Source organism: Oryzias latipes, chromosome 5, assembly GCF_002234675.1.
Source record: "Oryzias latipes chromosome 5, ASM223467v1".
Classification (NCBI taxonomy): domain Eukaryota; kingdom Metazoa; phylum Chordata; class Actinopteri; order Beloniformes; family Adrianichthyidae; genus Oryzias; species Oryzias latipes.
Genome location: NC_019863.2, coordinates 13,906,912 through 13,934,835, shown reverse-complemented (window position 1 = coordinate 13,934,835; position 27,924 = coordinate 13,906,912). Strand labels below are relative to the sequence as shown.

Genomic DNA, 27,924 nt, shown 5'->3' with positions numbered 1-27,924 from the left:
TAGAGTTTATTTTGTTTGGTTTCACAATTTAACTTTTTTTTTTTTGCTTCAACCACCAGCTGCCACTGATGCGCAGCTACATTTATATCCAGAAACTCCCCCAGAATGCTAAATGTGGTCAACAGCAATTTGAAAGGAAATTGGCAATGAGGCTTTGCTGCACGACTTGGAGGCAGCTTCAAGGTCAAAAGCAGCATCTACTTTCACGGGTCCGGTACACGGGGATCCAGTCTGGATCAGGCAAACAGTTTCTGACAAGGACAAGTCAGAGTCCAAGAAAAGGCCCGAGAAATAAATAAGCACAGATCAGAAACGCCAGGGGATGAAATGTGAGAAAGATATCTGGAATGTTGTCACTTAGTGCAAAAATGAGCTGCCACTATGGACAGAAAAATCCCACAAAACAGATTTGAATCAGCCTCCAATATGCTCTGCGTTCATGACTTCATAAAAATATCCCTTTACATTTCACCTTATTTTCCTTTAAATGGAAAATCTAGTAGTGTGTATGCTTATGCTTATGCTCAAAAAATGAGAAAAAACATAAAAGGGAATTTTCATGATGACTAGAAAGAGTCTCACATGTTTGCAACCAGGCTGGAGTTTGTTCTCCTCAAAAACACCAGTAACTCCCCAGGCAGTCTGGGAAATCTTATCCGAACTTTTCGTTCCATATAAGTTTGATTTTATACTCACTAATGCAATTATTATTTTATGAAGTACTTTCCTAGATATCTATAATTTTTCCATTATACTTTCATATTCACATTGTTCTTATCAGTGAATTTGTGTGGGGGAGTGTATAATTTGACAGGTATCTTCCATCAAGACACATTTTCCAGAAGCCAAATAGTTTTCCCTGACATTTACTGAAGTGTCTTAATTAAAAGGCGTAAAAGAAGGAACTGAGACAGGTAGGCTAATTCGATTTTTTACACTTTCTGATAGAGTGAGCAGTGTCCGGAGTGGAGGTTTGAGGTGAACCCAAATTCTGGAGACAAAGAAGATTTGTGGAATGGAACTACATTTGATAAACGAATGAACAAAACAAACAAATTCAACAACATAACCAAACTAAAATGGAACTTGACAAAAGGGTGAAAACCAGAGCATCTGTGAGTGAGCAACTGAAAACCATGGTCTTGATATACTGAGGGCTAATTAACAGATACAGGAAAAGCTGCTGATAATCACAGCTAATATCTTATGTGACAAAGAATGAGAAAACTGAAAGCTTGTGTGACTGTGACAAAGAAAAAGCCTGAAACTCAAACGGACAAAATCTGAACACAAACACAGCAGTCTGGATTAAAAAGGGCACAACCACAGTGATGCAGCACTTTGACTCCGACATTTTGGCATATAAAGAAAAACACTTTGTAGCAGAATTCCAACAAGGAAAACCATGTTTATAACGAACAAATGTCAAGCAAATTGTTAATTAAATAGAACTGACTTATAGCATTATAAAATTGTTTAAAAATGAAACAAATAAATTTTTGGAAAATACAATTTGGATTGAGGTAAGGTTGGTTTATTTTACTATAACGTAAAAACGACAAAGTATCATTACAGCTGAAATGATCAAGCCATCATTATAGTCCGATGCGTGGAAACACTTTGAATTTTACAAGACATGTGACCAAACAGTGTGGTAGAATATTATAATAATGTTTTGTTGTGTTATTTTGATGTGGAAAAACAACAGTGGACCGATCTTTATGAAACTATTGCCAGTAATTCTTGTTTACTTGTTTGTAAACATTTTTAATTTACTGTGCACTTGATTATCTTGCAAGAAATACAAGAAATCTGAGAAACTCCACTTGTACTGTTAAGTACCAGGTATTTATCTCTGAGTCACACTGGTTGAATTTTTTGGCTAAAGGTGTCCTGGATCCATTTTAGGTCATTCAAAATTGTTGTTCAGAAATGAACCAATGTCAAATATGAATTTTATCGACAACCACAAATTAAAATAGTTTAATTAAAATAGTTAAAATTAATCATTACATTCCTAAAAGATTTTCAAGCAATTTGTCAATAATAAAAAGAATTACTACCGTGCGTGTATTGTGGACTATGCATCACTTTCATATGATATTATTTTGCAACAAGAAATCCTCTGTGATAGCCAGACTCCATCTGTACAGTTTAAGGGTACAGCCAAGCAGAGGAAATGGTTCACCCAAGTGAGAGCAATTTAAGATTAACCGTCCGAGGATGAAGACGAGCTGATGCTCTAATTCAAAAACTGATTTTTTTTCATCCACTTTTAATCAAACTTGGACTAAATACAAATCAAAACTAGCAGACAATGGAAGAACAAAAGATGGTCAAATCCTCTAAGAATATCTTTTCTTGAAGGGTCTCATTCAATACATGTTGACAAAAGGTAATAGATTTGAAGGGCAGAGTAAACTGTTCAATCTGTCTTATTTGTAGTAAGGAATTAGAAAGGTCCCAGAAAAGCTTCAGGTAATAGAAACGTATCTCCCAGCCGAATTGGCAGCTTCTTTAGAGAAAGTTACCCAGAAGAGCAAAGCATTTATGTTTCTCTGAGAAAAGCTATTTCAGGGATTTCAGATTGACAGCAATAAATGCTGTGCTGGCTGCACGCTGAAGGACAGCTTCAGCTTTAAGTTGTCTAACTGATCTATGTGGGAAACAAGTATAGTATACTTTTTTGTCTTAAATGAATCCTCAGTGTTTTACTTTAAAACCAGATGCTGTTCTGTCAGTTTGGATGAGCTAAAGTTAAAGCTTTTTTGTTCACTTGGCTGTTTTATTGCTGTTACACATGTAATTAGGCTCATGATATCTGCACACGTGAAATGAAAGATTTCTTGCTTAAGTTTAAGTGTACTTTCTGAAAAAAAAGGTACATATATAAAAATAATAGTTATAATTGAAAACTATTGCATAACATTTTCATTGATTGGTGGTATTCCTCTTGTATTAGATTAAAGAAAGAATCATCTGGAGTTGTTTTCTAGTGTGAGTCCTCTGTATGATCAAAGATTTGAGCATAGCCCATTTTAGAGCATATAAACTCAATGGATGCACCAGACATAGACAACAAACACGAGACGGAGAAAAGCAGAACGCTCTGGTTTGATTTTTTTCGCATGAAAGCACAGGACAGTATGATCACAGGAATCTTTTGATGGAAAGGGAAACTTCCATCATATTATTATGCAAGTCTGCAATGCAGAAGAAGACTTCACAAGAGTATAGTATTTACCACAAAATGCCAATCATTCATAAGTAGAAAGGCTAGACTTTATTCAGACCATGGGCAGGAGCAGTTAAAAGAAATCTGACGTATATGGTGATATACTGTCTGGTTTGACTCAAAAGTTGATTTAAAAGCACTTTACAGTACTCACTCAGAGACCTAAATCATATCATGAAAAAGAATCTATGAAGTACTTGATGGAATAAAAGTGGAAAATCCTGCAATCAGCTCAATTATTCAATCTCAAGCTTACCAGGCTGTGGTTTATTACAAACAAAAAGAGCAAAGACCAACTAATAGCCTATAATGCAAGAAATGGGAACAAAAACATTTTTGGGCTCTAGGTTTTACTCTTAATCAATCAAATCGTTAATAAATAAACATCTAATTTGAGATCATTTTAATTATAGCATTTGACCTTTAAGTGTGTGAAAGCTTTATTCATTACTTTGGCAGTCATATCTTGAACTTGATATTGACTGTGGGTCAATATCTTGCAAATATAATTAGAAAAACACTAAATACACATACATACACAAAATAATAATTTATTTCTAGTGTTGGGCATAAATATTAAGACTTATAACTCACAAGGTCTAGTTATATCGTCTTCCATCTTTGGCCATTATGAAAACTGTTATTATTAGGACTGTGATGACTATCTGAATACTCAGATATTTGTGATCTGTTCCATAAAAATTGAGTATGAATATTTGTGACGACCAAGATTCGCGATCTTTTGAATTTTGCTCTATATTTTGCTCATTATAGAATATTGTTGGATTTTAAGTTTACAAACAAACAAAAAAGCAGAATGAAATCTCCAGAATACAGTCTTGGTGAAGTTTCCCATTTTAAAAGTAAAACCATCAAGTTGTTTTTGTAGCTGAAAGAAAACCGGAAGTTCTGTTTACTACCATAAATTCTTAAAAAACGTAGCTTTAACCCTTAAATTCACATTTTTTTGACTATAGTTACTCTTCCACTGATGACATAATTAATGGCATTCGAACGGAAGCAGGGAAGGCAGCCTCACACTGATATGCAGCACTCCACAGTAGTGAATTGCGTATGTAATCGCCATCAGTCAGCTCTGCCATGGAGAAAAGCAGCTTTTCATACCCACTTTGCACTGATATGCCTTAGAGCGTAAAGTGTTGTATATTGGTGCAAAGCAGGTCTTAAAAGACGCTTTTCTCCGCTGCAGAATCAGCTAATTAACTGTGATTGCGTGAACAGTCAAGAATTTACGGTATGTCACAAAGTGTGCATTAAGAGTTAAATGTAGTCGAGAATTTGAATAAATAATAGAATAAATATGAATTTAAGAATATTACAAAAATCTTGTGATCAATAATGTGATGTCAGGTGACTGTAAGAGTGGTGGAGAATTCGTACAGGAACATGACTTTAAAATGTTCATCTAAAGGTTTAGAAGTTTTCTGTTTTTTTCACTAATGATTAAAAAAAAGTCATTTTCTGAAACCTTTCTGTTGGAAACAATATTATCAGTTTAGATGAAAGGACTGTGAGTGTTTTCTTTTTCTTTTTTTTTTTTACTTCTCCTGTCCAACAGCTGGGCAGACAGATGAGAGCTGAAGGCCTCTTGTGTTGGACATATTTTACTTTTACAACAGGGGTTATGAATCTTCTGACAAACAAGAGGTTTGTCTGAATAAACCCCTTTTGTAATCAAGGCCAAACTTTATTCATTTTAATTATTTTTGAAATTCTTTTGTGTTGAGTGTTTTCTAGTTGTTACATTTTTATTGAGGTGTTGCTGTGTCTTCATTTACTCTCTTGTCATCAATCTACTGGAACTGTTGTCAGCTAAACTTTGAGGATGGAAAAACTGTGGAGAACATTTTCAGGATTTGTTGCATAATGATCCAAAGCAAAAGTGATGCTCTTATTTTTGTTTATTGCAGTAAAAACTTTAAAATCATATTATATTTACTAGTAACAATTGTGGTTTGATCTGTGATTCATTGAGCTTGATCTGTGAATCAATATAAATCGCCACTAATTAACATTTCACAGCCCTATTTATTTAGATGGAGTGTTTTACAGTCACATTCACAAACTGTTCTGCGACTGAACACCAGCCTATAACCACCAGGGGCAATGTAGTGTTCAGTGTCCTGTTCAAGGACACTTCGACACATGGGCGCGCAGAGTAGGTACTGAACTTGCAATTTTCCAACCAGTAGTCAACCGCTCTACCTCAGCGCCATGGCCGCCTCATAGATGTTGCTGTGTCTAGATTTACTATCCCCTTGTCATCTGTCTACTGTAACTGTAGGCAGTGAAACTTTAAGGATGGAAAAGCTGTGGAGAACATGTTCAGGATTTTTTGAAAATGATACAAAACAATAGTAATGTTTATATTTTGTTTACTGCTCAAGTTAACCTGGAAGTCGACAGAAAAAATCTTGAATGTGGCACTGTTTAAAGTGATATATACCATTTTTGGTTTGTCTGTTAGGTTTTGTTGATTCTCATCTCCTGTTCTAAATAAAAATATACATGACGGTTTATAAATACAAATTTTTAAAATGTTCATACATCCAATAAAATGACACACAGATAGCAACCATTCAAAGCTGGAGTCTGAGTAAATCCAGGACTTGAGGGCCAGCCTCTTGCTGTTTTTCCACAAACCCTGCCTGATCTGCTGCTTATTGCCTGGATCAGGTGTGTTTAGCCAATAAGGACCTTCAAAGGCAGGTTGGTTAGAAAAGATGTAGGACACCGGCCCCTTGAGGCCAAGATTTGAGCACTCCTGGAGTAGAGGATGCAGAAGACAGGGTTAGATGGAGGAAGCTGGTTTGCTGTGGCAACCCCTAAAGGAAAAAAGTAGAAATGAAAAGAAGAAGATATGACAATCGTTCAAACATAATATATGAAATAGTAAGAATTGTGGTTTGATCTGTGAATCATTGATTTGAGAATTGAATTGGATTGCCACCTAAGTAATTATTGTGTTCACTGAATGTATTTACTGTGGGGGGAAAAAAGGAAAATGCTTATAACCATTTGTATTATGCTATATGTTTCCATGTAAAATGCAGTTTTAAGCTTGGAGGATTTGGACTGGAAGCAACAGAAAAGGGTTTTGTATCCAGTCTAACAACAGTAATGTGTGACAGTTAAAGCCTGCAGTGTTTTGGAGGCTTTCATGCTGTTTTCCAGACACGTCCCAGAGCTTTTTAATTGAAAGTAGCAAGAAAGCCTTGCACTTAGATGATACCAAGTGACAACCAGAAAGGAAAAGGCCAACACAAAGAAACATCCTATTTTATCCCCTAAACCAGAGCTCAGAGAAGCCAAATGTCTTGAATCCAACCTGCCTTCTGCACAATAGTCATCTTTAGGTCACTGCAAAAGTGACAGAAAGAGTTTACACAAATAAAACCTCTCAGCTCCATTTAAAGTTTGTACTGCAAACTGATGTGGGAAACTGAAATCTCATCTATATTGATTTCACACCATCTTTTATTTAATAATTGATACTGTTCTCCCTCTGTTTCCTTGCTGGAGTTACAGCTCCTGTAAAGGAGGTGTTGTCATCAACTGATTTATTTCTGGAAGCCCATCTGCTTAATCCTACAAACAAAAAACACAAAGTGTCATTTACAAATCACTTACAAAGTAAAAGTTCTCTTTTACTTATAGAGCTGGTTTTATTTTCTGGCTTGCTTTTCTCCGACACACATTCCATCACTGAGACGTTTGCTGTATCCTGATTAGTAGCAGCTGCTGCACCTTGATCTTTTGTGAGCCTGTGTGTGCAAATCATCACCATCTCTGTTGTAGCCGTCCTAACCTCTTCTTTTCAACAGACGAGACATCGTTTGAAGCCGGGATCAAAGTTCAAATCCATACCCAGGAAGAGCCGCCATTTATAGACCAACTGGGGTTCGGCGTGGCACCAGGGTTTCAGACTTTTGTCTCCTGTCAGGAACAACGGGTACGTCTAACCGGAGATGACAGAATATAGAGGGCAAAGCAGTAAATAAAATATGAGCTTGTGTATTATGGCAATATTTCTTTTCTAATATCTTATTACTAGTTTCTTTGAATTTTGATATATTTTTTATTTATTTATTATGTTTGATAATATTTTGCCCTTACACTTCCTTATTTGTTTATTTTTTTTTAACTTGTCCTGTCCAACAGCTGGGCAAACAGGTGAGAGATGAAGGCCTCTTGTGTTGGACATATTTTACTTTAACAACAGGGGTTCTGAATTTTTTAACAAACCAGAGGTATGTCTGAATAAATGCCTTTGTAATCGAGGCCAAACTTTATTCATTTTAATCGTATTTGAAGATTTTTTGTGTTGGACCGGACGGAAAAGGAAAGGAGGGAAGAAGAGAGAGAGATGTTAGAGAGGGGGTTAGAAGGGTGATTATAAGGGGGGGGGACCATGAAGCATCATAAAGCAACAAGTTGCTGGTTGCCCTTACACTTCCTTAAGTATTTCTTTAGTAGACATCAATAATGCCAATTATTTCATTTTTAAGCATTTTCAGTTAAATCAACCAAAAAGTAACTTTGAAGTCTAAGAACAGAAACTTAGTTAGACTTTTTTCAATCCTGTTTAAACTTGGAGTTGCATTTAAGATATTTGGTATTACCGCATAGAATACCATAACATTTATGAGATCGTTTAAGGACAAGTAAGTGCTCCTTTAGCTGAAATCATATTCAGATTACATAAAGAATTTGGATTTCTCCCACTTTAGATGGTGCTGTGTTTGCTGTGACATTGAAATTGGCAAATTTAAGGCTGTATAAAACAGCTTTAAATGTATTGCACCTTTTATACACTGAGGCTATTCAAAGTGCTTTGAGATCAATTTTGATTGGAAAAAGGAGTAGTTGGACTGCTTCTCACTTATAACGTGTCCATCACTGTACAAATAAATCTTTTTTGCAGATATTAATTTTTAAAACAAACTGCTTACATTCAAATCTTAAGATACTAGTTAAAACACTCTTGAACGAAATCAGTCAGATCATGAGAAAACCAAATAAAGCACATAAATGTGTTTGAGGTATACAGATAAATAAGAAGCAATTATTTTCACAAAACCTGCAAATACACACACTCTCTAAAAAGTATGAGAAAGTTAGGAAATACTTAAAGATGTTTTGAAATGGGAAAAGCTTACTAATCAAAAAGCAAAATATTGTGGAATGATCACCCAGCCATATCTGAGACTTGTGTAAAAATGTCTGATGATTTTTTTTGACCATTTATACACCCTACTTTAAAGTTTAAAGAAACAAGACGATGAAATATATTTTAAAGTGTGCAGAAACTCAGCCTGCAGCCAACCTTCTTAGTGTGATGAAATATGCAGATACAAAGTTTTTTTTGTAAGTGGCTCTTTTGGCTGATTCTCAGCCTTCGCAAAAACAGGGAAAAGATGCCAGGCTGAAAATTGTCATTGATAGGGGGTTTCAAGGGTCTTCTCCTGTACCGACACACATCATCAATGATGGCTCTTCCTTTGATTTGTCTTGAGATCTGTGGAGGTTTTTTTAGTCTTTCAACATCAGACATCCATATAGAGCCCTGATGACCCTGCTGGGGTTGATGAAGCTCTACTCTGTGTAGCAGCAGCACTCCAGCTCCCACTGCTTTGAGGCACAGCTATCTGTTCGATCTTTGCGTTGCCTCTCATCCTATGTGGTGTTGGTTCACCCCACCACTCTCGGCATACCAAAATGTCTCAAATTTTATCTGACATAATTAATGGCATTATATATACATATACATATATATATATAAGTCCATTAGTCAGTCTGACTGTTTGAGCTGCGTTCACAGTAATTCTATAACTAGTTTTTAACACCCTACATGTTGGCCACATAAGAAGCGTTAGCCGCATAAGCGTATTTAAAATACCTGTAACTACCAACATTGTTTGGAACACGTAAAAAAAACAGACTGATATCGCAAAACAGACTTTACTGTGACTGTGCCAACTGAGCATGGGTTAGTCAGCAGTTAGACAGAGTTATTGACTAGAGCTGCAGCCAAATCTATTGTGAAGATCAATTATTTTCATTATAAGTGAGCTTAAGCGATTTTCACTGCTAAAATAGTTTACCATATAGTGATCTTTAAAGGTCTACTCAGCTTCTCCAAAAAAAGGAAATGTCAGTCAGCCCACTAGGAATACTCTCATTACCCCTTATGCATAGCAAAATATGACAACTGGTTATGTTTAACCAAAAAAAATATATAGTCAAGGATCCTCTAAATGTCACACATAAGATGTTTATTCTTAAGTCAAATTCTCTCTAAGTTCTTTTTAACAGTCGGTAACTGTGGGTCCCTTCTTTATATATTCTTTCTGCTTCGATTTGATAGGCCACTTGATGGAAAATCCTGTATTTTCAACATGAAAGAACCCTATACTTTTCATTCAGCTATGCTAAACAGCATATGCAAATAAATCAGAACTCTTTTTCTTTTTTAAACTGTTACCTTCATTCAGCTGTTTTTCATCCACGCTCCTCCATCAAATCGCTCAACCTCACAAGAGCATCTCCTGTGAAGCCACTTTGACATTGATTATCTGATGCATTGAGCCACTGCTCAGTTTGGACTGTCACTTCTGAACAATATTTCATTGTATTCTCTCTAGCTGAGCCGTGCTGACTTAACAAACCATTTTTTGTCATACATAACACTCCAGGCTTTATTTTAGAAACCAGGGACTTGAGATAAGGCACCCAGCAAGGTCAGCACTGCAGCATGACAATTGAATTGTATTTTGACGTTTTAGGGCTTTTGATTCACATGAAAGATGTGAGAACTATAACTTAGCTACTGAAGTCATTCTGTGCTTCATTCTGAAGGAAAACATTTCCATAAAGCAGTTGAGGAAAGTTAATTTTAATTTTTTGCGAAAGAGACTTTGAAAGCTTGTTTGCTTGCCTAAAAGACTAACATCTAGGTCCCCAGTGCAGTACTTTGAAAACTTTGAATTGCAGTTCAGTGACTGGCATAGAATATTAACATAGAAAAGTAAATAAACTTTGCTCATTTGGTTCCTCGAGATCAGTCTCAGTAGAATGAGCTAAGGTGGGTGCATGCAGGTTTGTTCTTGCTGTTTTGAATAATTCTTTACGTGCCGTGGGGATTTTGCAGCCAAATAAATCATCAACTATCGGCCCTTATATGTTACAAACCAATGCACATTACATTGAGACGACAAAGAATTGGATATTGGCGTGATCACTTAACTACTGAGCATGTTTCTACGTTGCCAGGCTGCAGTGGGTTTTGCATGCTGCATCTTATCAGAACTTTGCAGTTTTGTTTTTCTGTCTCAGAGATGCCAGGTTAGGTTTCTCCTTTTTCCATAACAATTCCTTTTATAAAATAACTCTTTTTAATATAATTTCCCACTCTCTGCTTCCCTTGTCAGCCTCCCTGTTTATTTGTTCCATTGTCTAGGAGTCTCGCTCTTCATTAATCTAATGCAGTTTACTCACACTCGTTCAACTCTCTGCTTCAGCAGTCCTGCGGTGGAAAGCTTTCAAAGACCTTTCATCAAGCCAAAGTGTCACTCATCATCATCCCATAAAAGGGAAAAATCTGCCGTTTCCCCTGTTTGAACATAAAAAGCAAAGCCCCCTTAACGTTGGCTAGTATTTCACCGTCTTTTTGCTGCCCAGTGACTCTTGCTGACATCCCACTTTCTACTTTTTATTTGCTCGCTCAGCCAGCTAATGAATGGGAAATTGGGGGTCACCATCTTATCTTTATTTGTTTAAGAGATAGCTGCACTCCAAAAAGTCTTAAAAGCCTGTTTGACAGGGTTTTTTTGTTGTTGTTGTTGCTCAAAACTGTTAAGTCACCTGAAATTAGCCAATGCTATTCTAATTATTGACAGCTGAAAGGTTTTTTGGTATTTTTGACAGGAATTTACTGTGAAGAGCTTTTATCAGGTTTCACAATTCTTCCAGCACATTTAGTCCAAGTAATAATGGACCTATTTATCATTATGTTGTGTGCATCGGGGATGGTTTTTATGTTCTTTTTGACTTTGGGCAATGTCCTTGCGGTGAAAATTAAGTAGAGGGCTCATTAGTCTTCCGATAAGGCTTTACTTGAGGCTAGTTCTTTCCAGTGCACTGCACTGTGTGTGCCTGGATACTTTATGTGCATGCTGAACAACATTACGTTATTAGTAACCAAATTCAGTTTGTAGCACCCCTTGCCTCCCTCTTGCACTGATACGAAATATGAAATGTGGTTCCCTAAATCGAAGCGACCTTTAATTTACTGCTGTGTGAGCACCCGCTGATGCACGGTTTCAACCAATAAGATGAATATACACAGGGGGCTATTGTTTCAGATTTTATTTTTCAATTTTATATAGTGCATTATACATCAGGGTTTCAAGAAAATCTGTATAATATGAACACAATTAATGTTGCAATAAAAGGTGCAAACGTTAAATGAATACGGCACATAACATCTAATTTTTTCACTTTTTGCCATACGTCTGAAATAGCCAGCTCATTGATAACCTTGATCTTTCTAATCAAAAGATTGAGCCCATTATTACTTGAATATAAACTTATTCAATCATTATTTCTGTGCTGTTTTTATGTGGATACCTGAGGTGACCAACTAATAAAGCATTTTTTCCCTGCAGGACATTACCATTGCAGAAATTGTGAGATGTCCTGCCATTTCTTTGCTGCTCTGTCCAATGTGTCTCTTCTTGAAAAATGAGAGTGCACTTCAAGCTGTAATGTTGAAATTATTTCCTCACTGTAAGACCTCTTGAAGCTGTCTTCAAGATGTCTTCTTGTGATGATTTGCCCTCCTTCTGGTAGCTCTGGCCAGCTTCACATTGCACATGTCTAATGTAACAGAGAATACTCTGGCTACATTCACACTGCAGGGCTTAATGTTCAATTCCGATTTTTTGAAAAAATCCAATTTTTTTGCAAGGCCGTTCACATTTCCAATTAAATGCGAACTTTTGTGATCTCCTGTGTCTGCCATGGTTGATGTATATGTTCTCTTTCCCGCCTACTTCAACGCAGAATTATGACGTTTGTAGCGTTGAAGTACGGGTCGGATTCATGTAGACCGGCTGTTAAGACAAAGGTTGCATTTCAAGAGATCGGATACGTATCAGATTTAGGACCACATACCCAAGTGGCCTGGGTCACATTTGAAAAGATCGGATCTGTCGTTCAGACTGTCATGAAAAGATCAAATACAGGTCGCATAGGGGCAAAAAAATCGGAATTGGGTCGTTTCAGCCTGCAGTGTGAACGTAGCCTCTGTTGACATTTAATTGGATTCTGTTTTAATATTGTGTTTGATCTTAAACAACTACAACAATTTTTAGAACTGCATCTATCCAGTAGAAGTCATCGAAGGCCTTATTATTGAGTTAACTCAGCTGTCTGACAGTTCCAAGTGTCCCAAATGGGTCCTTAAAAAAAAAACATTTTCAGTTTGGAGAATTGATTGACCGCCTCTGTTTTTTGGAGAAAAACATAAGATTAAGATAAAAAATATACATTTTTGTCGGGCATGGGTAGTAACATCCAATTTCCACCACACAGCTGCTGGATAAAGAGTGGGCAGTGCAATGAGGCACAGAGAAAGACTAGAAATAGGCAAGCGTAGGAGAAAAGCTCTTACAATAACAGTACAGATGTACTCACTATGGAGTTGGAATAAGATTCCTCATCTATCAGATGCAGTAAATGGATGCTTGCATAGAGAAAAGTATTTTTTTAAATACTTAATGATTGACACAGTTCTGTCTTTCCCTCAGCTGACTTACCTGCCTCCACCGTGGGGCGACTGCAAGTCTACTCCGATGGACTCGGACTTCTTTAACTCTTACAGCATAACCGCCTGCAGGATTGACTGTGAGACACGATACCTGGTGGAGAACTGCAACTGCCGGATGGTCCACATGCCTGGTATCCCTGTGCTACAAACTTCCTTTTCTTGTCAATTTCATCAGAGTGATTGGCCGTAGAAGCCTCTATCGTCATCTCATTGTAAATACTCTCATGAGTTTGGATGACAAAAACTGCCCAGTAAAAACAGATTTATGCTTAACGCAGGCCGTGGGCCAGAACAGCAGTAAATCAGATATTTTCACACTCCAGGGGATTGAAAAACTCCCCTTTTTTTACTTTGCATCTGTGTAATGATTAAAGCCGGGGTTTGCTGTCTGGCTCTTACATTATATCACAGTGTGGGATCTCACATAGCAAATTGAAAAGAGGGTTGGAAGAAACTTTTGGATTTGTTCTCTAAACTTTCACTCACTTGCCCCTCGTTCTCAACCACAGAGGAGCCTGGCTCCCTGTTTGTTTGAGAATCAGGATTAGTTGCTATCTTATTGCGCCTGTTCAGTTTATTATTTTAGGTCCGTGGAGGACATACCCATTAAAATCCTGTCACCTAGATGTGCTCTGCTTCCATTGATCTGTCAGCGTTAAACAACAAAAACAAGACTTTTCACAGATGTAGATGTTTCTGAATGTTTCTGTTTTGTCCACATACAATTTTAGATTTTGATACCTGAATAGCTTTCTAAGTTCCCCTCCAAAACAATTTGAATATTTTCCCATCTCTTTACTTTAAATTCAAAGCATACAACGATCACTATCAGAAATTCTGACTTAAAACTGTCGCATTTTGCAGATGGAGAGGTAATCCATACACCTTAAGGATCTTAGGATAATGTGCACCACCTGTATCCTGCTTTTACAAACCTACAGTTATCAGTCAAAAGCAGCTTTTTTATTGCTTTTCTCACATCTTCCACTTAGATCTGACTGTGATTGTTTTTTTTTAAGCTAAGGGCAAAAAAAAAGTACTTGGCGGTAGATCTGTGTGTGTGGACTAGGCCTCAATCTCCCTGTCACTGCAGGGGTTTAAGAAAAATGCTCTGAATTATTACAGCTTGAAACTAATTTCCTGCAGGTCCGCAACACGTCTTTATCCTGTATTGTTCTGATAGATTGGAAAGGCTCCCTGACTTAACGGTCAGAGAGATGCAGATAGAAACAAGGCTGACAGAGATTGAAAGTAGTGATGAATGGCATCAATTATAAGTTGATATCAACTTTCTGAAGAATATTCAGTTGTGATAAGGCCAGTATTGATAGGGTGACACCAAATTAATTATAGACCTATAATCCTTGTTTTCTTGCTCCTTTGAAATTCCCTTCACGTATTGCCTGCATTGTTTGATCACACTGAGAGTGCCGTCTCACTTGTTCCCGTCTTCAGGAGATGCCCCATACTGCAGCCCGGAGCAGTACAAGGAGTGTGCAGATCCCGCCTTAGGTGAGGAGATTAACCAGCATGGGACTCGTGCACGTTTCTAGATGTGCACATTGTTTATTTGTTGTTTGTTCATGTCCCACCGTTCCAAAGCTCCTGATCCCAGCTGATAACAGATTCTGTTTGGCATGGTCGTATCACAGAGGGTCTCCTTTTCTTGTCCTGCATCTTTTCCATCAGCTTAAACCTCTGAAGCCGTTTCATGTGTGTGACTTGTTTCCTTACAAACTTGCAATCTCTCACTCTTTTTTGTGACTCTGTATCACACGTTGGCCTCCGGCAGTAGCTGTCCCTGTGATTGCCAGCATTTGCTTTATTTTTCTTGTAAGGGGCTCCTAGGTTGCTCCTGGCTGTACGTTTTTTTTCTTTCTTTCTTTTTGCACCTTTCACTTTGCTGACATTGTGTTTGTCATCCGGAGGTGATGGTAAATGCACCCACTTCCATGTTTTCTTTCTTGCAGCCTCTTCCTGGTGGCCTTTAACGTCTCTTTCTATCTGTCATAACCATGTTTTTTAGACTTTCTTGTTGAAAGGGACAACGATTACTGTGTGTGTGAAACGCCATGCAACCTGACAAGATACGGCAAAGAGCTGTCTTTTGTCAAGATCCCCAGCAAAGCATCCGCAAAGTACCTGGCCAAAAAATTTAACAAAACAGAGCAGTACATAGCGTAAGTATTCTTATACTCTTTAAATGTGTTATCACAAGAGTCATCTTAAATGTTGGTGGCTTGAAAATTATTTGATAAAAATTATCTTTTGAGTTGTTTTTGTCAATATAGTTAAATATAAAGCATCAACACAGACTATGCAAGTTGCTTGAGGCTTAATGTTATCACTGCCATACATAACTGTTTACAGAAAGGCTGCATTTTTGTGCACAACCACGCACATCTTAAATATTCACTCAAACACAAAAATGCACACATATAACCACTGTCTGCACAAGCCTGCTGAACCAGAGGGGGTGTGAGGCACTGATGTCACCAAGCAATTGGACAGTTGACCTGTTTGCCTGGAAAGAGGCTGGCATTCCATTTTGTTGCCTGAAGTATAATTTGATTACCTAAAGAACATATAAGTTTAGATCTTCAGAAAAGGTTTTATGCAAGGAAAATTTAATGAAGTTTTTTTATGGTTTTTTTTTTTTTTTTTTTTGCTAATTTAGGGATATTTTGCCCTTTAACTGTATTTAAACCTTTTACTAATCACAGATTTAGGGTTTTGGTGTTCTAAAAGGTGGGTTTGTTTATGCTTATTCTTAACTTCTTCAAATAATATACATATGTCATCATTAGTGCTCCAGTTTAACATTAACAATATTAACAAATCCTTTTATTAATGTCAAGATTTCCGATGGATGTCATTCAGTAAAGTGAAGGTCTTGACAGTTTTAGGAATTTCATCAAGATGTTATTGTGTTAGTACTTCAACTTTTGAAACAATTGTTCTGTTTAATTATATTTATTTGCACATTAAGTCGATCCATTAATTAGTGAATATTTTATATTAAAACCACTTTTACATGTGTTTGGCAAGAAAATAATTGTGAATTTAAGGCAGCTTTAAGCCACTAAGGTTTTTTGGAACCCCTGAAGGTTTTCAGGCTAATCCATGCTGGTTTATTTTTACACAACAACCTGGATATAGATGAGTTTAATGTTTCGAACCAATTTGAAGATGGTTGCATGGGAATCACAGAGAATCAAAGTTGACCTTTTGACTTCTTGTTATCATTTACACACTACATTACTCTGTTACCAGGCAACACTCCAACTTCTTTCATTTTATTTCAGTAGATGTGTTTTTTACAGTATTGCACTTTGATACATTTTTTTGTCCAATTGAAGATTATATTTCCTTTTTTCTATAAAAATAGTAAATGAAAGTTAGTAAAGTAATAACTTATCCATTATCAAGAATCTATGGGATTTAGCTGTACTGGACTGAAATGTAATTACTTACATTAAAATTAGGTCCAAGTTATTAGTTAAACCAGCAAAGATGTACTTTCTATGATGATAAACTGAATTGTTTCTAAGATGTTTTGGGACTTCCTTCTATTGTATTGTGAGCCATGAATAGAACAGTAAAGAAAAAGCGTCAATGTCTCCCTATGAGCAGAATAAGATACAGGTTTGATGAGAGAAATACATCAAGACATTCTAACAGAAACAGTCAAAGATAGCTGCTGTTAAAATTCCCTGTTTGCACTAAAGGATTCTGCATCTTTTTTTTTATTAAGCTTCAGAATAAACCTTTTGAATTTGACTCTATAGATCTGCTATTCTTACTTTAACGAAGTCCAATCATGACAAACTGAATTTACATTCTGTGTAACCTCAGATATACTGTATTGAAGGTTATTTTCACTTCATTTATTGTCTTCTCTGGGGATTTTCTTTGCTTTTATTTAACATGTATTTTTATAAAATTTTTATAAGATTCACATAGTTAAAAAATAGTAATTAAAAAGATATTCCTTTTTTCTGTCAAAAGAACACAATACAGATGTAATGTATTGTCTTTCTGTGAGTTTAAGTCAAAGAATAAGACAAATGGTTATAGCTTTTTCTAGCTAGGAACTACATAGATGATCCACAAACTCAAATTCAATGGTACTGAAGTCCGTAAGGTGAATAAAGATTAGATTCACATTTGCTTCAAATCTTTTCCACCCCTATTTTAAATGTATTTTGTCGAAGATACAACTTTATAACAGCTTTTTTAAAATAATGTTCACCTTTTGGCATATTCCTTTAGGGGTCGCCACAGCAAATCACCTTTTACTGAGTCACACAAATGGTTTGACAGAGAGTTTTACACTGGATGCCCTTCTTGAAACAACTTTGTATTTTATCCGGGCTGGGGACTGGCAAAGGGAGACCCAGACTTGTGCCCCCCTTGTGGGTACATAGTTAGGTAGCAGCCTGAAAAGCTAACTGCAGACTTTTTAAAGTTATGCACCCTAATAAAAGTCTACAGTTCACTTTAAGATCAGTAACTTAAATTAAACTGTGAAGTCACATCTGTCTTGATTTGTTTCCTAAAAACCAAGAAATGCTGACCTTGTAAGAGCTAGATTCAAATGAACTGCAGTTTAGAAATGGAGGAATAACAATTGAGAAAAATAAGGAACAACAACTTGAACTTTTTGCTGCAAATGCTCGCGTCATTTTGCTGTAGTTACTCAATGTCACTGAAGCTATTCGTTATTGCTGTATTTTAATATAACTGCCGTGGTATTTTGCTCAATATGGCTGAGATTATATGCATAACTTGAACCCAAGCACAAAAGAAAATAGGTTCATGGATGAAAATGCCCCTGTTTTTCCTTCAATGGAACCATTGTCAAAATGTCGTAGAGTAAACAAAAGCTGTAAGGGAATGATTTAAATTAGCTCCAGGAGTGGAATTAGGTCTGTGGCTAATGTTTTTTGCGGCGCCCACAGGAATGTCTGAGCATGTGTATTAAATAAAACGGTAAACACTGTTCTCTGAGCCATGCACAGTAAGCATTACTACTGCATATGTCACTTGATATATTACCTTCTTTCATTTGCATTTCTTAAATTAAAGCCAGTCCCTTGCAACCCCCACGTATTCTTAAGGATTGGCTGACTGTCATTTGGCTTAACTCCGCTTTCAGTCTTTAAGCAAAGTGCCAAGTGCAAAAGAAGAATCTACAAAGTCCCATTTCTGTTTTGATCCTAAATCCATGGGGTTGGATTTTACCCAAAGAGAGGATATCCCAGATTCAAAATATTCTTTAGCCATGGGCCCTTCAAATAATCCCTTTTTCCATTCTTTTTGTTTTGGTCTTTACTTTAAGATAGCTGCACAGATTGAAATCTAACTACTGGCTTCATTTCCTTTGTATTCCTCAATGACCAGACCCTCTAAGGGGAAATTAGTTGGAGCTCGCAGGGTTTTGTACGTGACATATTTCCATGGTTGTCTGCAAAAAATGGCAGCTTCACTTCTTATCACTTTGCCTAAGGACGCGCTGGCAGAAAAGTGTGTAAAATGTTGGTTGAGCTGTTTGGATATGTGCTTTAACACTTGTTTTCCTGTCTCTATCTGTTTATAGCGATAACATTCTGGTTTTGGATATCTTCTTTGAAGCTCTGAACTATGAAACCATTGAACAAAAGAAAGCCTACGAACTGGCAGGCCTTCTGGGTAAGGAAATGTCTGTCAAGTCTCTTCTTGGGAACAGATAGTAATGCAGTGTGCAGCATTGCAGTTGATTTGTATCTAAAGTGACAGTGGCACAGATGCTTGCATTTTAATATAATGTGTTCTAGTCCCAAGAGACACAAAGCTTGTTCCTGTATTTTTTTTTTCCCTTTACAGCTGCACATCTGCCAACATCTGCGTTTCCTGTTGCAGTTTTCACCTCCCAGACTTAAACACTAATAGCATGTTCAAAGGTTAATCTCATTTGAATGCACAGACACGGCTTCGATTCCTGTCATGGACCTCTTCATTTGTCTTTTCAGGCGATATTGGAGGTCAGATGGGTCTATTCATTGGGGCCAGCATCCTCACTGTTCTTGAACTCTTTGACTATCTATATGAGGTAAAATCTCCGGTTACAAACATGACCCTTTCATATGCCACACTAGAATTTGGGATTACTTGTTCTCAAATGAAAAATGTCCCATCATTGCCACTACTCACATAAAGTGTGGTGGATATCAGGGGAAGCTTTACTGAATACATTAACATTTTAGATTTCATACTTAAGGTCAATCAGGTTGTCTTTCCTTATTGCAGTGTGTTCTTAGGAGTAGGAGTGTACTTGCTCGTGTTTCCGTGTGTGAGTTGGTTTGGGGAAAAATCATGTTTCTCGTAAAATTTAGGGTCAAATGCAAAACGTAATGCGCTCTTACAAACTTTCTCATTTAAACTGCTGGTTTTCAGATTCAAATACTTGTGTTTTAAATGATAAAAACAGACTTCCATAATGTTTACATGATCATTATCAGAAAGATTGTCCTGTATGTTTGCAGATTTTAAAATACAAGCTGTGCAGATGCATGAAGAAGAAACACAAAAGCCGCAACAACAACGACCGCGGAGCTGTGCTGAGCCTGGATGATGTGAAACGCCATGTCAGTAGTAGGCAGTTTCTAAGTACTTCGACTTCATCAGACTCCGTTTCTTTGGCAAAAGAAGACTCTTCTAGATTGTCTTTCTGTCTCATCTCCCTGTGTGCTAAAGGTGACGGGAGGAGGAGCAAATGTGAGAGAAAAGAGACAGATATGAAGAAAGCGTTGAAAAAAGGATGAAATGAGAAGGAGGGAATCTGGGCTAGATGTGCAGGAAAGTGTAAAAGTGGTTCGAATTTAATCAAAGCTGCAGGACAGCACCAGTATAGCGACAGAGATTAAAGCCTTGCAAGGTGTGACAGCTCAGTTACTGTATGTCCAAGTGTTTGATGAAACTAGTTCATGTTAACTGTAAGTCAAAGTGCAGAAAGAGAAGAAAGGAAAATCTGCTCCTCCTCTGTTCCCTACTGGCTTGATAATTCCATCCTTCATTATACTTAGGAATATTCTTTCTTTCCCCTCTCAGATCATTTTTTAACTCATTCCATATTTTTACAGGGATAAGTATAATACTTTTTTTTAAGTTCTTCTTTGCACATTTTGTTTGACTTTTTTGCATTTCTTTTTGTTTTGCTGCATGATTTACTTGCAGGCTCCTTGCGAGAATCTTCGCACACCGTCCACATATCCTGGGAACATGCTACCTCATCATCCAGGCCAGGGAAACTTTGAAGACTTCACTTGCTGAGCAGGCCTTGGTGAAACATCAAAGTGCACGTTATGCAACCAAAGCCAACAATACAGCAAGAACTATCCAGAGAATACGTGAGGAACTAATCAAATTAAGGCGAGGGACTTTTGATATAAAAACTGAGGGTGAAAAAAATGGGTGAATTCAACTTGACAAAGAATTTTCACCCAAAGGCCAAGTGAAGAAAAAGCCCAGAATCTTTCAAATGAATCTGTTAATTTTTAGGACATTTCATGCAGCATTCAACGCTCTTTGTGTTTTTCTCTGGAATACTGCCACAAAAGATTCTCGTGGAGAGCGGCTAACAACATGGATCTTTCTTTAAGCAGGCGAAAAATAACACAGAGTTACAAATGGTTAATAGGAGTGCAATTCTTTCACTCCATCAAAAGCAGCAGATGAGTAAAAGGGACCTGTGTCTCAACGAACCACGCAGCACCTGCTAAAGTGACAATATTCATACTTCTCTCCACTCTACATGTAGCAACAAATGAACCTGTTGCAGTGCATCATGGGAAGAAAAAGAAACAGTACGCTGCATTTTTTTTTTCAGAATGTATCTTCATTCACTGTGAGTGCAGTCAAGTGCGATGGAAAGCCTTTCATGGTTACAACGGCAGAGATGGTGAAAATTTCAGGTTTCATCCTCATGTAATTGCATGCTTGTATCTGTCCAGCGCATGTTTTTCATTTCATTTCTGATTCTTATTAATTTACATATCTTTATATAATCTAGACTGTGTATAAAGTATATATATATATATATACATACACATATAATTACCAAATTTGCCTCAGTGGTTAACAGGAAAAGTAAATGACTTATTTCATAAATGACTCATTGAGTGTATCCCTGTATGTGTGTGTGTGGGGGGGGGAGTGTATGTTGAAAGTATGAATCCTGAAGTGTTTTGTTTTTTTCGGTAACATTAGTTCCCCAATAGGAGAGTGTAAGAACTCCACCTAAATGCATTTTATTGCAGTTGATGTTTTCGTTTTCGCATCTGCCCAATAAATCAGTGACTTTTCACTCAGCATCAAGATGAAATGTGTTGTTTCTGTGTTGTTGTTTTTTTAATCTTCTTTTTTGTCAGGGTTTTTTTTTCCTCAACATTTGTTAATGACATTTTTGAAAGTTTTGTAAGGCTGTCAAAAAATTCTGTATTTGTGCTCTAATTACACACGTCTTATAAAAGCACAATGCCGCCTGTATGTAGAGGTGATGTAAAAGAAAACGTACTATTCTTCTTACTATATTGTCATATTAATAATATTGTGTTGACCTGACTGCTTTTCATTATTTTGTTTTTTATTTTAGTTGGGTTTTTTTAATAAAAAAACATGCTCTGTATAGCCTGATTACTATGTTATCACCCTCCAGGCTAAAAGCTAATCTATTTAGTTATCAAAGCATAAATAAATGTAAATATCATTTTGGAAAAATGGTTTGTCTTCTGGGGCTTTTCTTTTAATTGTGGTTGTGACTTTCCATTGTTTTTTTCTGAATAAACAATAAAACAGGCTTTTCAGCTTGTCTTAAGCAACTCTTAGAATATGAGATTCCATACCCTCAAACACATTAGGCTATTTTTACTTTCCTCTAATGAATATGTAATCATATATGTTGCCTAATCCAACATTTCCTGGAACAAACTCAAAATGCAGAGAAGGGTTTTGGGGGGCAGAAAAGTGGTAAAAAAGACAGATTTTTCTTATGTTTGTCAAGCATTCATTTGTTAAACATTTAAATTCTACATTAACGGTTAAACTTCGACAAACTGTACCAGTGGAGATTCTGCACCCATTACTCCTGACATGTAATTACAGTTTTGGTTTGCTAGATGACAAAAGGATGGATGGGAAACGTCCAAACTTAATCAAGAATGTCATTCAGCCAACAGCTCCACATTCTGGGTGACTTCTCTCATTTGCGACTGTACAACTGGTGCTGCCATCTGCTACACTTGTACTATTAAATCAACGCGATGATGTATGACTGAATATTATAAACTTTAAACAATAATTCTGCTAGCTTAGAATCTTTTGCAAGAAATGGAAGATAAAAAAATATCATTAATAACCCTCCTTGCTGCTTGGTCATCAGTCCTCTGCTACATGAAGGGTCATCCAGGGATGAGAAGTTTATTCATAACTTAATTTTTTTTTAATGATACTTTCATAGAGGCAGCTTAGATCCAGGGTGGGAGTGCATGTATTTTCTATTTTAAACACAAAAAAGAATCATTTTAGAATTTAAAATAAAGTAGTTTACTGTACTAAACATGATTTTTTAAACTACTACCAAAATGAATATATCATTAAAAAATCCTTATTATGAGAAAACCTTCAGTTTTTGTGTATTTGTACCACCAGTTTTATTTGTCATAAGATTATATAGGAGGTTAGGATACAGACGATCGGTTTGGGAGTGACAGGAATCCAGAGGGAGATGCTCCCTGCATTCTGATAAGTTTCCACTGGCGGCTGTGTGGGAGGTGGTAACACCAGCCAGAGTTTAAACCAGATGAAAATTGTCCAAAATTCCTGCTCTTGTAGTCACAGACTCCTTAATTGCTCAATTTCTCGTGTTTTTTTGCAGATTTTTTGAAATCTTGGCGATAACTTCAGTCCCTTCTTGATAAAGGTTAAATCGTTTTGTGCTCTTATTTCCTCCCAGATCTAAAGATCAAGGATGACTGATTCCTCCTTGGCTCTCACCTTGCTGTTTGACATGCAGCCAATCTGTGGATGCTGTAAAACGAAGATGCTCCCTAATGTCATATTTTAAACTGTCAGACCCTCTTAAAGCCTCATCTAATGACCAGCTGGCAGCAGTTTGCAGGGGGGTGTTTTTAATGCAGCAAATCTTTCATTGTTGTTGTTCTACTTTGATTACACTCTTGCTTATGTTTTCACACACATCTGGTGGTTTAATCTCGTAAACTCTCTTCAAATGAGAGGTAATTTCCATATAATCCTGTTATCACATCTTGTTATCCACATGGATATTAAACTCCTTTTGCACGGGGACTTCTGTCATTTCCATTATCGACCTACGCTAAACATGTGATTATGTTTCTTTTTTCTTTTTTTCTAATGGCTTCATCAAAATGTTACTTCAGGTCTAAATATACTGGCAACATTTTAAATTAACTTGCTATGTTTTAGCCAAATTTTGCACAAGTTTCTTTTGACATTTTGTTTTTATAATATCCATAGAAGAATTTATTTGTTTCTAAGTCATGATTACATGTCTGTGTAATAACTATTGCAATTTTTTTAAAAAAGGAATAAATATTTGAATACTTGAATGAACTTTAATTGAATTATCTTCTCCATGAAAAGATAACTAAATAATAAAAATATTTTACAACTTGATTTACACCAAAAAAGAGATCTGTCCGTGCAGCAAGCCATTTTTACAAAACAAGAAATCCTATAATAAGATCAAAATGTACAAACAAAAAGTTCCACAAGCAATTAAAAAGGGTTAAATAAGCTAAAAGGCTAAAGAATTAACACAAATAGAAATTGTATACAATCATTAAGCTTTTTTTTGTTAGTTCTAAGCAAATGATGTATATTTTTGAAGTTTTAATGTGCCTTATCGCAGCTCCTTTTGATTGAAATGACAAAAAACTACAGTGTTATCACTGAAAAAGAGAAAACCATCTTAGTAAAAGTTGCCAATCTTAATAAATTCCCATAAAATACTAAACTAGCACTAATTCTTGTAACATAAATGTAAATTTTGAAATCTAAAAGGGTAAATACTGTCTGAGAGATTTAACATAACCTCTTCAAAATGCATAGATGTCTTATGAACATTTCTTAAACGTTATTTGAGTCTTAAATCATGTTTTCCTATTGTCAAGAGTTTGGAGCAAAAGGATTTTGACTTATTTAAACAATTCTTTCCTTATTTCTAAATCGTAGGTCTTGATTAGATAAGACCAAAAATTCTCGACTATGCTGCTTTTAATAAAAGCTTGGAAAGGTGTAGAGCAAAGAGAAGTTTAAACAGCCTAAAACCTGGTAAACTACCTTGAATGGCTGTAAACAAGTTTTCAAATCTTTGCATGAGTCAAATGGTTTACATTGTATCAGATTTGAAAACAAAACATAAGATGAGAAACTATTATGAAGAGGAATTTTTTACTTTTTTTTTACATTATTTTAAACATTCTTCTTCCTAACACATATTAAATCCAGAACTTAATTGAAATACATGTATTTCTGTGTATATGTGAACAAAAAAAGTAAAATAGTGAGCTGTAACCCTGAAGGTCTAGTCTTTATTACATAATTTAGATAATTTTATGATTTTACTTTTGCCAACAAATACAACGTGTTAGTATTTGGGGGGGGGGGGGGGGGAGAGAAAAAGAAATACATTTTTTACTTTTCTTTAAGCGTTGATGCACAGTCAGACACACCTTCAGGGTTCATGTGCTGCACACACACACACGCTCATGATTTACACAGGAATTGCTTTGCAGGTTTTCTCCATAGATTTTGAGCTGATTTCAGTTACATAAATTGTACAGAAGGGAACCAAAACAACATATTGCTATGAAAGCAAAGGAAAAGGACTGCAAAAGTGAATACAATAAGGGGCCTGAAGTCGTGGTACTTGTAATCAGACAGAGATTGCATCATATTGGTGGATATTCATGTTATGTAAAAATGTATTGTTTTGATCAATTATTCATTGCTTGAAAACTGCTTCTTTTTGCTGCAGTCCTTTGACCAAACTAAACCAAAACAGGTCTCAGTCTCCACTGGGCCACTGACAAGATTTTGTGCAAAAATAAATCATTTTTTCTGCTATTGCACTACAGCACGTCTTTTATAAGGGTGTGTGTCAGATGAGTCACATTTGTGAAATGAACTTTTCCTGTCAGATCTTTCAGCTAAATTAGGATTCTTGTCCATTTGTCATGGATATGCCAGCTGACACCTCCTCTGGGTTCCACTTTACATTTGGCTCATTAAAATGATTAATTGTTGTCACACAGTCAAGTTTTGTTTTACTGAAACACACTGTGGCAGGCCCCAGACTCAGGCCTGATCATGCTGGCTTTGCATTTGTTCTTTTTTTTTCAATAAGCCACTGGAGGTAAAGAAAAAGATGAACCTGATCAACCTCACAGTATATATTATCCTGGAGATCCCCTTTCTTCTTCACATGTTATCATACAGACCATCACCTATTAAACACAAATATATTATGCAAACAGAGGAGATGGCACGTTATGTAGGGTTTCATGGGTTATAATTGGCTAAATGAGGTATAAAACAAAAAAATGCTCCGAAGCCCCATATCACTGTTTATTCTAGGTGTTTACCTCAAAGGGAGATTTCAGAGGTTCGACGCCTGTTTTCTGCTTGTCTGGTCTAATGAAAGGATCAAAAATTAAATTAAAAATAATTCAAAAAAGTGATATGCCCTTTTAAAAACCCATCATGGGAACGCAATGGGACTGATTTACATCCTTTGATGAACAGAAAAAGGAGCTTGTTCATTAATTTATGAACCCCACTGTGATGAAATGAAACAAGGTGCCAATTTCTAAGAAAAGCTTAAAAGGCAACTTTTAGAAGATGAACTTGTGAATTTGAGTTTGCAAAAACAAAAAAAAGCTAAACATTGTTGTCATTCAGTCGGCCTATACAGTTATTTTTACCATCAATGTAAAGTAAATTTCCACAATGTCTTATGTCTCTGTTTTCATTTAAAACTAGATAATTCACTGAATACCTCAGCTTTGTAACACAAAAACATCTGATTTTCTAAATCAATTATAATAATCTCTGCTCATGCTCTGCTCATGTGCATTTAACATAAAAACAAGAAACTTGATTTTGGTTTGATTTACCTTTATTTTCAAATACAAAATAAACACAATAAAGTGCTCAAAGAGGAGTGGCTAGAAGAAAAATATTATTACTTTCCACGCCCGATATGTTCGATTTTTTACGCAAACCCACATATTAAATATATAATAACTACTCACATAGACAATAATGAAATAATGAAAAATAATAAAAGAGGACCAAAATGTCATGAGGTTATGATTGAACCACATTTTCCCAATGGGCTTTTCATATTCTAACTGGATTTATTTTAATTGTGTAATATTCTTAATCATTCCTCCATGTTATTCCACAACTTCACCCAAAAGCAAAAATGCACATCGTTTTTTGTGTTGTCCTTACACAAGGTTGTTTGATGTCATTTTTCTTTCTGCAGTACAAAAGAAGTAAAGACCCATGAAATTAGGTTTACTCTGATTCTCGTATATACTAGCAGAAAACAGAAAGCCCAAACAAACAGGCATCACAAAATACCAGGTGTTGTGTTGTTGAAAAGAAAATATTTTCTACTCCAGATATTGTGTTTATCTCAACATAGTCAAGTTCTGGACTTGTAGAGACAAAAAGTGTCACATGTTACTTAGCAAAATGATGGAAAGAAACAATCCTGTAGCTGAAAACGTCATCATCAAGATTTCTATTTTATAAAACCTTCTAAAAACATTCAGAAATAACCTGCAAATATGTACACAAATAGAAGTTAGTTAAAAACATACATGATTGTTTTTTTAAAGGATATGATACAAAAATATGAATAGTTACATTAATAAAAATCAAATGATTTTCTCATTTGCAAAACAGTCATATATTATGAAAAATGAAAAATATCAGCAATCCACTGTTGAACCAATTGATTTTGTACTGTAGCCTAAATTAAAATGAAAACTTTTATTTTTAAATGTGTTCTTTAAAAGTTAATAATGTTTTGGGGCATTTTGTTTTGCTCTAAGTTTTATTTTGTTCGATAAGAGAAAATTGAAAAACAATGTATTCTGTTTTGATAAATGAAAGACATATAGAAGGCAATAGAACAGATTAGTGAATTCACATGAAAAGAAAGAAGACAATTTAATAGCGTCCTAAATTACTCCAATATGGTTGGCCTACCCGTTGACTTTATTCTTGTGCATATAATCATGTAAATTGAATGCTGGTTGTTAGGACTTGTCAGGACTGTATTACTCCAGCTAATTAAAATGTTCTTTCTTTTTTTATTTTAATTGTTTTATTTTCTACAGACCAGACAGATTTTTTCGTGTTTTTAATATATATTTTAAACTATATATGAATAATATTAATACATATACATGTATATATTGATATATATTAATACATATTTTAAACTACATGAACTATACTTTTATAGTTTTTCTTGTAGTTTTCATGAGTAGCTGCCCAGCCTGTTTGTTGTTTTTTGCTCTTGTATTTAAAAAAAATAGCACGAAAAACAAAACAAAAAAACTTCACGAAAAATACTAAAATATTATAAAGGAACATACTAAATGTTTTTTTTAAGAAATAGCCTATATTACGCCTTCATACCCCACAATTATCCTTTGTCTCTTAATGTGGGCAATCGTGCAGTGTCAAAAGAGAACAGTAGAGGGCGCTATCGCAAAGTGAACGCCTCAGTTGCTCTCGCGTTAGT

At 35.9% G+C, this 27,924-nt stretch overlaps 1 protein-coding gene across 3 annotated transcripts in view; it reads left to right on the top strand.

Annotated features, from left to right (window-relative positions):
* asic1 (acid sensing ion channel subunit 1) overlaps positions 1-21,943 on the top strand; it is a 152,550-nt gene extending 130,607 nt beyond the window's left edge. For all 3 annotated transcript variants that reach the window (XM_004068816.4, XM_023954959.1, XM_011474989.3), the window contains 8 exons: positions 7,081-7,208; positions 13,066-13,216; positions 14,541-14,597; positions 15,112-15,265; positions 18,685-18,776; positions 19,097-19,176; positions 19,610-19,711; positions 20,301-21,943. In XM_004068816.4, the coding sequence (XP_004068864.1) occupies positions 7,081-7,208; positions 13,066-13,216; positions 14,541-14,597; positions 15,112-15,265; positions 18,685-18,776; positions 19,097-19,176; positions 19,610-19,711; positions 20,301-20,396 (860 nt within the window). In that variant the 3' untranslated portion in view covers positions 20,397-21,943. The remainder of the gene's footprint in view (positions 1-7,080; positions 7,209-13,065; positions 13,217-14,540; positions 14,598-15,111; positions 15,266-18,684; positions 18,777-19,096; positions 19,177-19,609; positions 19,712-20,300) is intronic.
* The last annotated feature ends 5,981 nt before the right edge of the window (positions 21,944-27,924 follow it).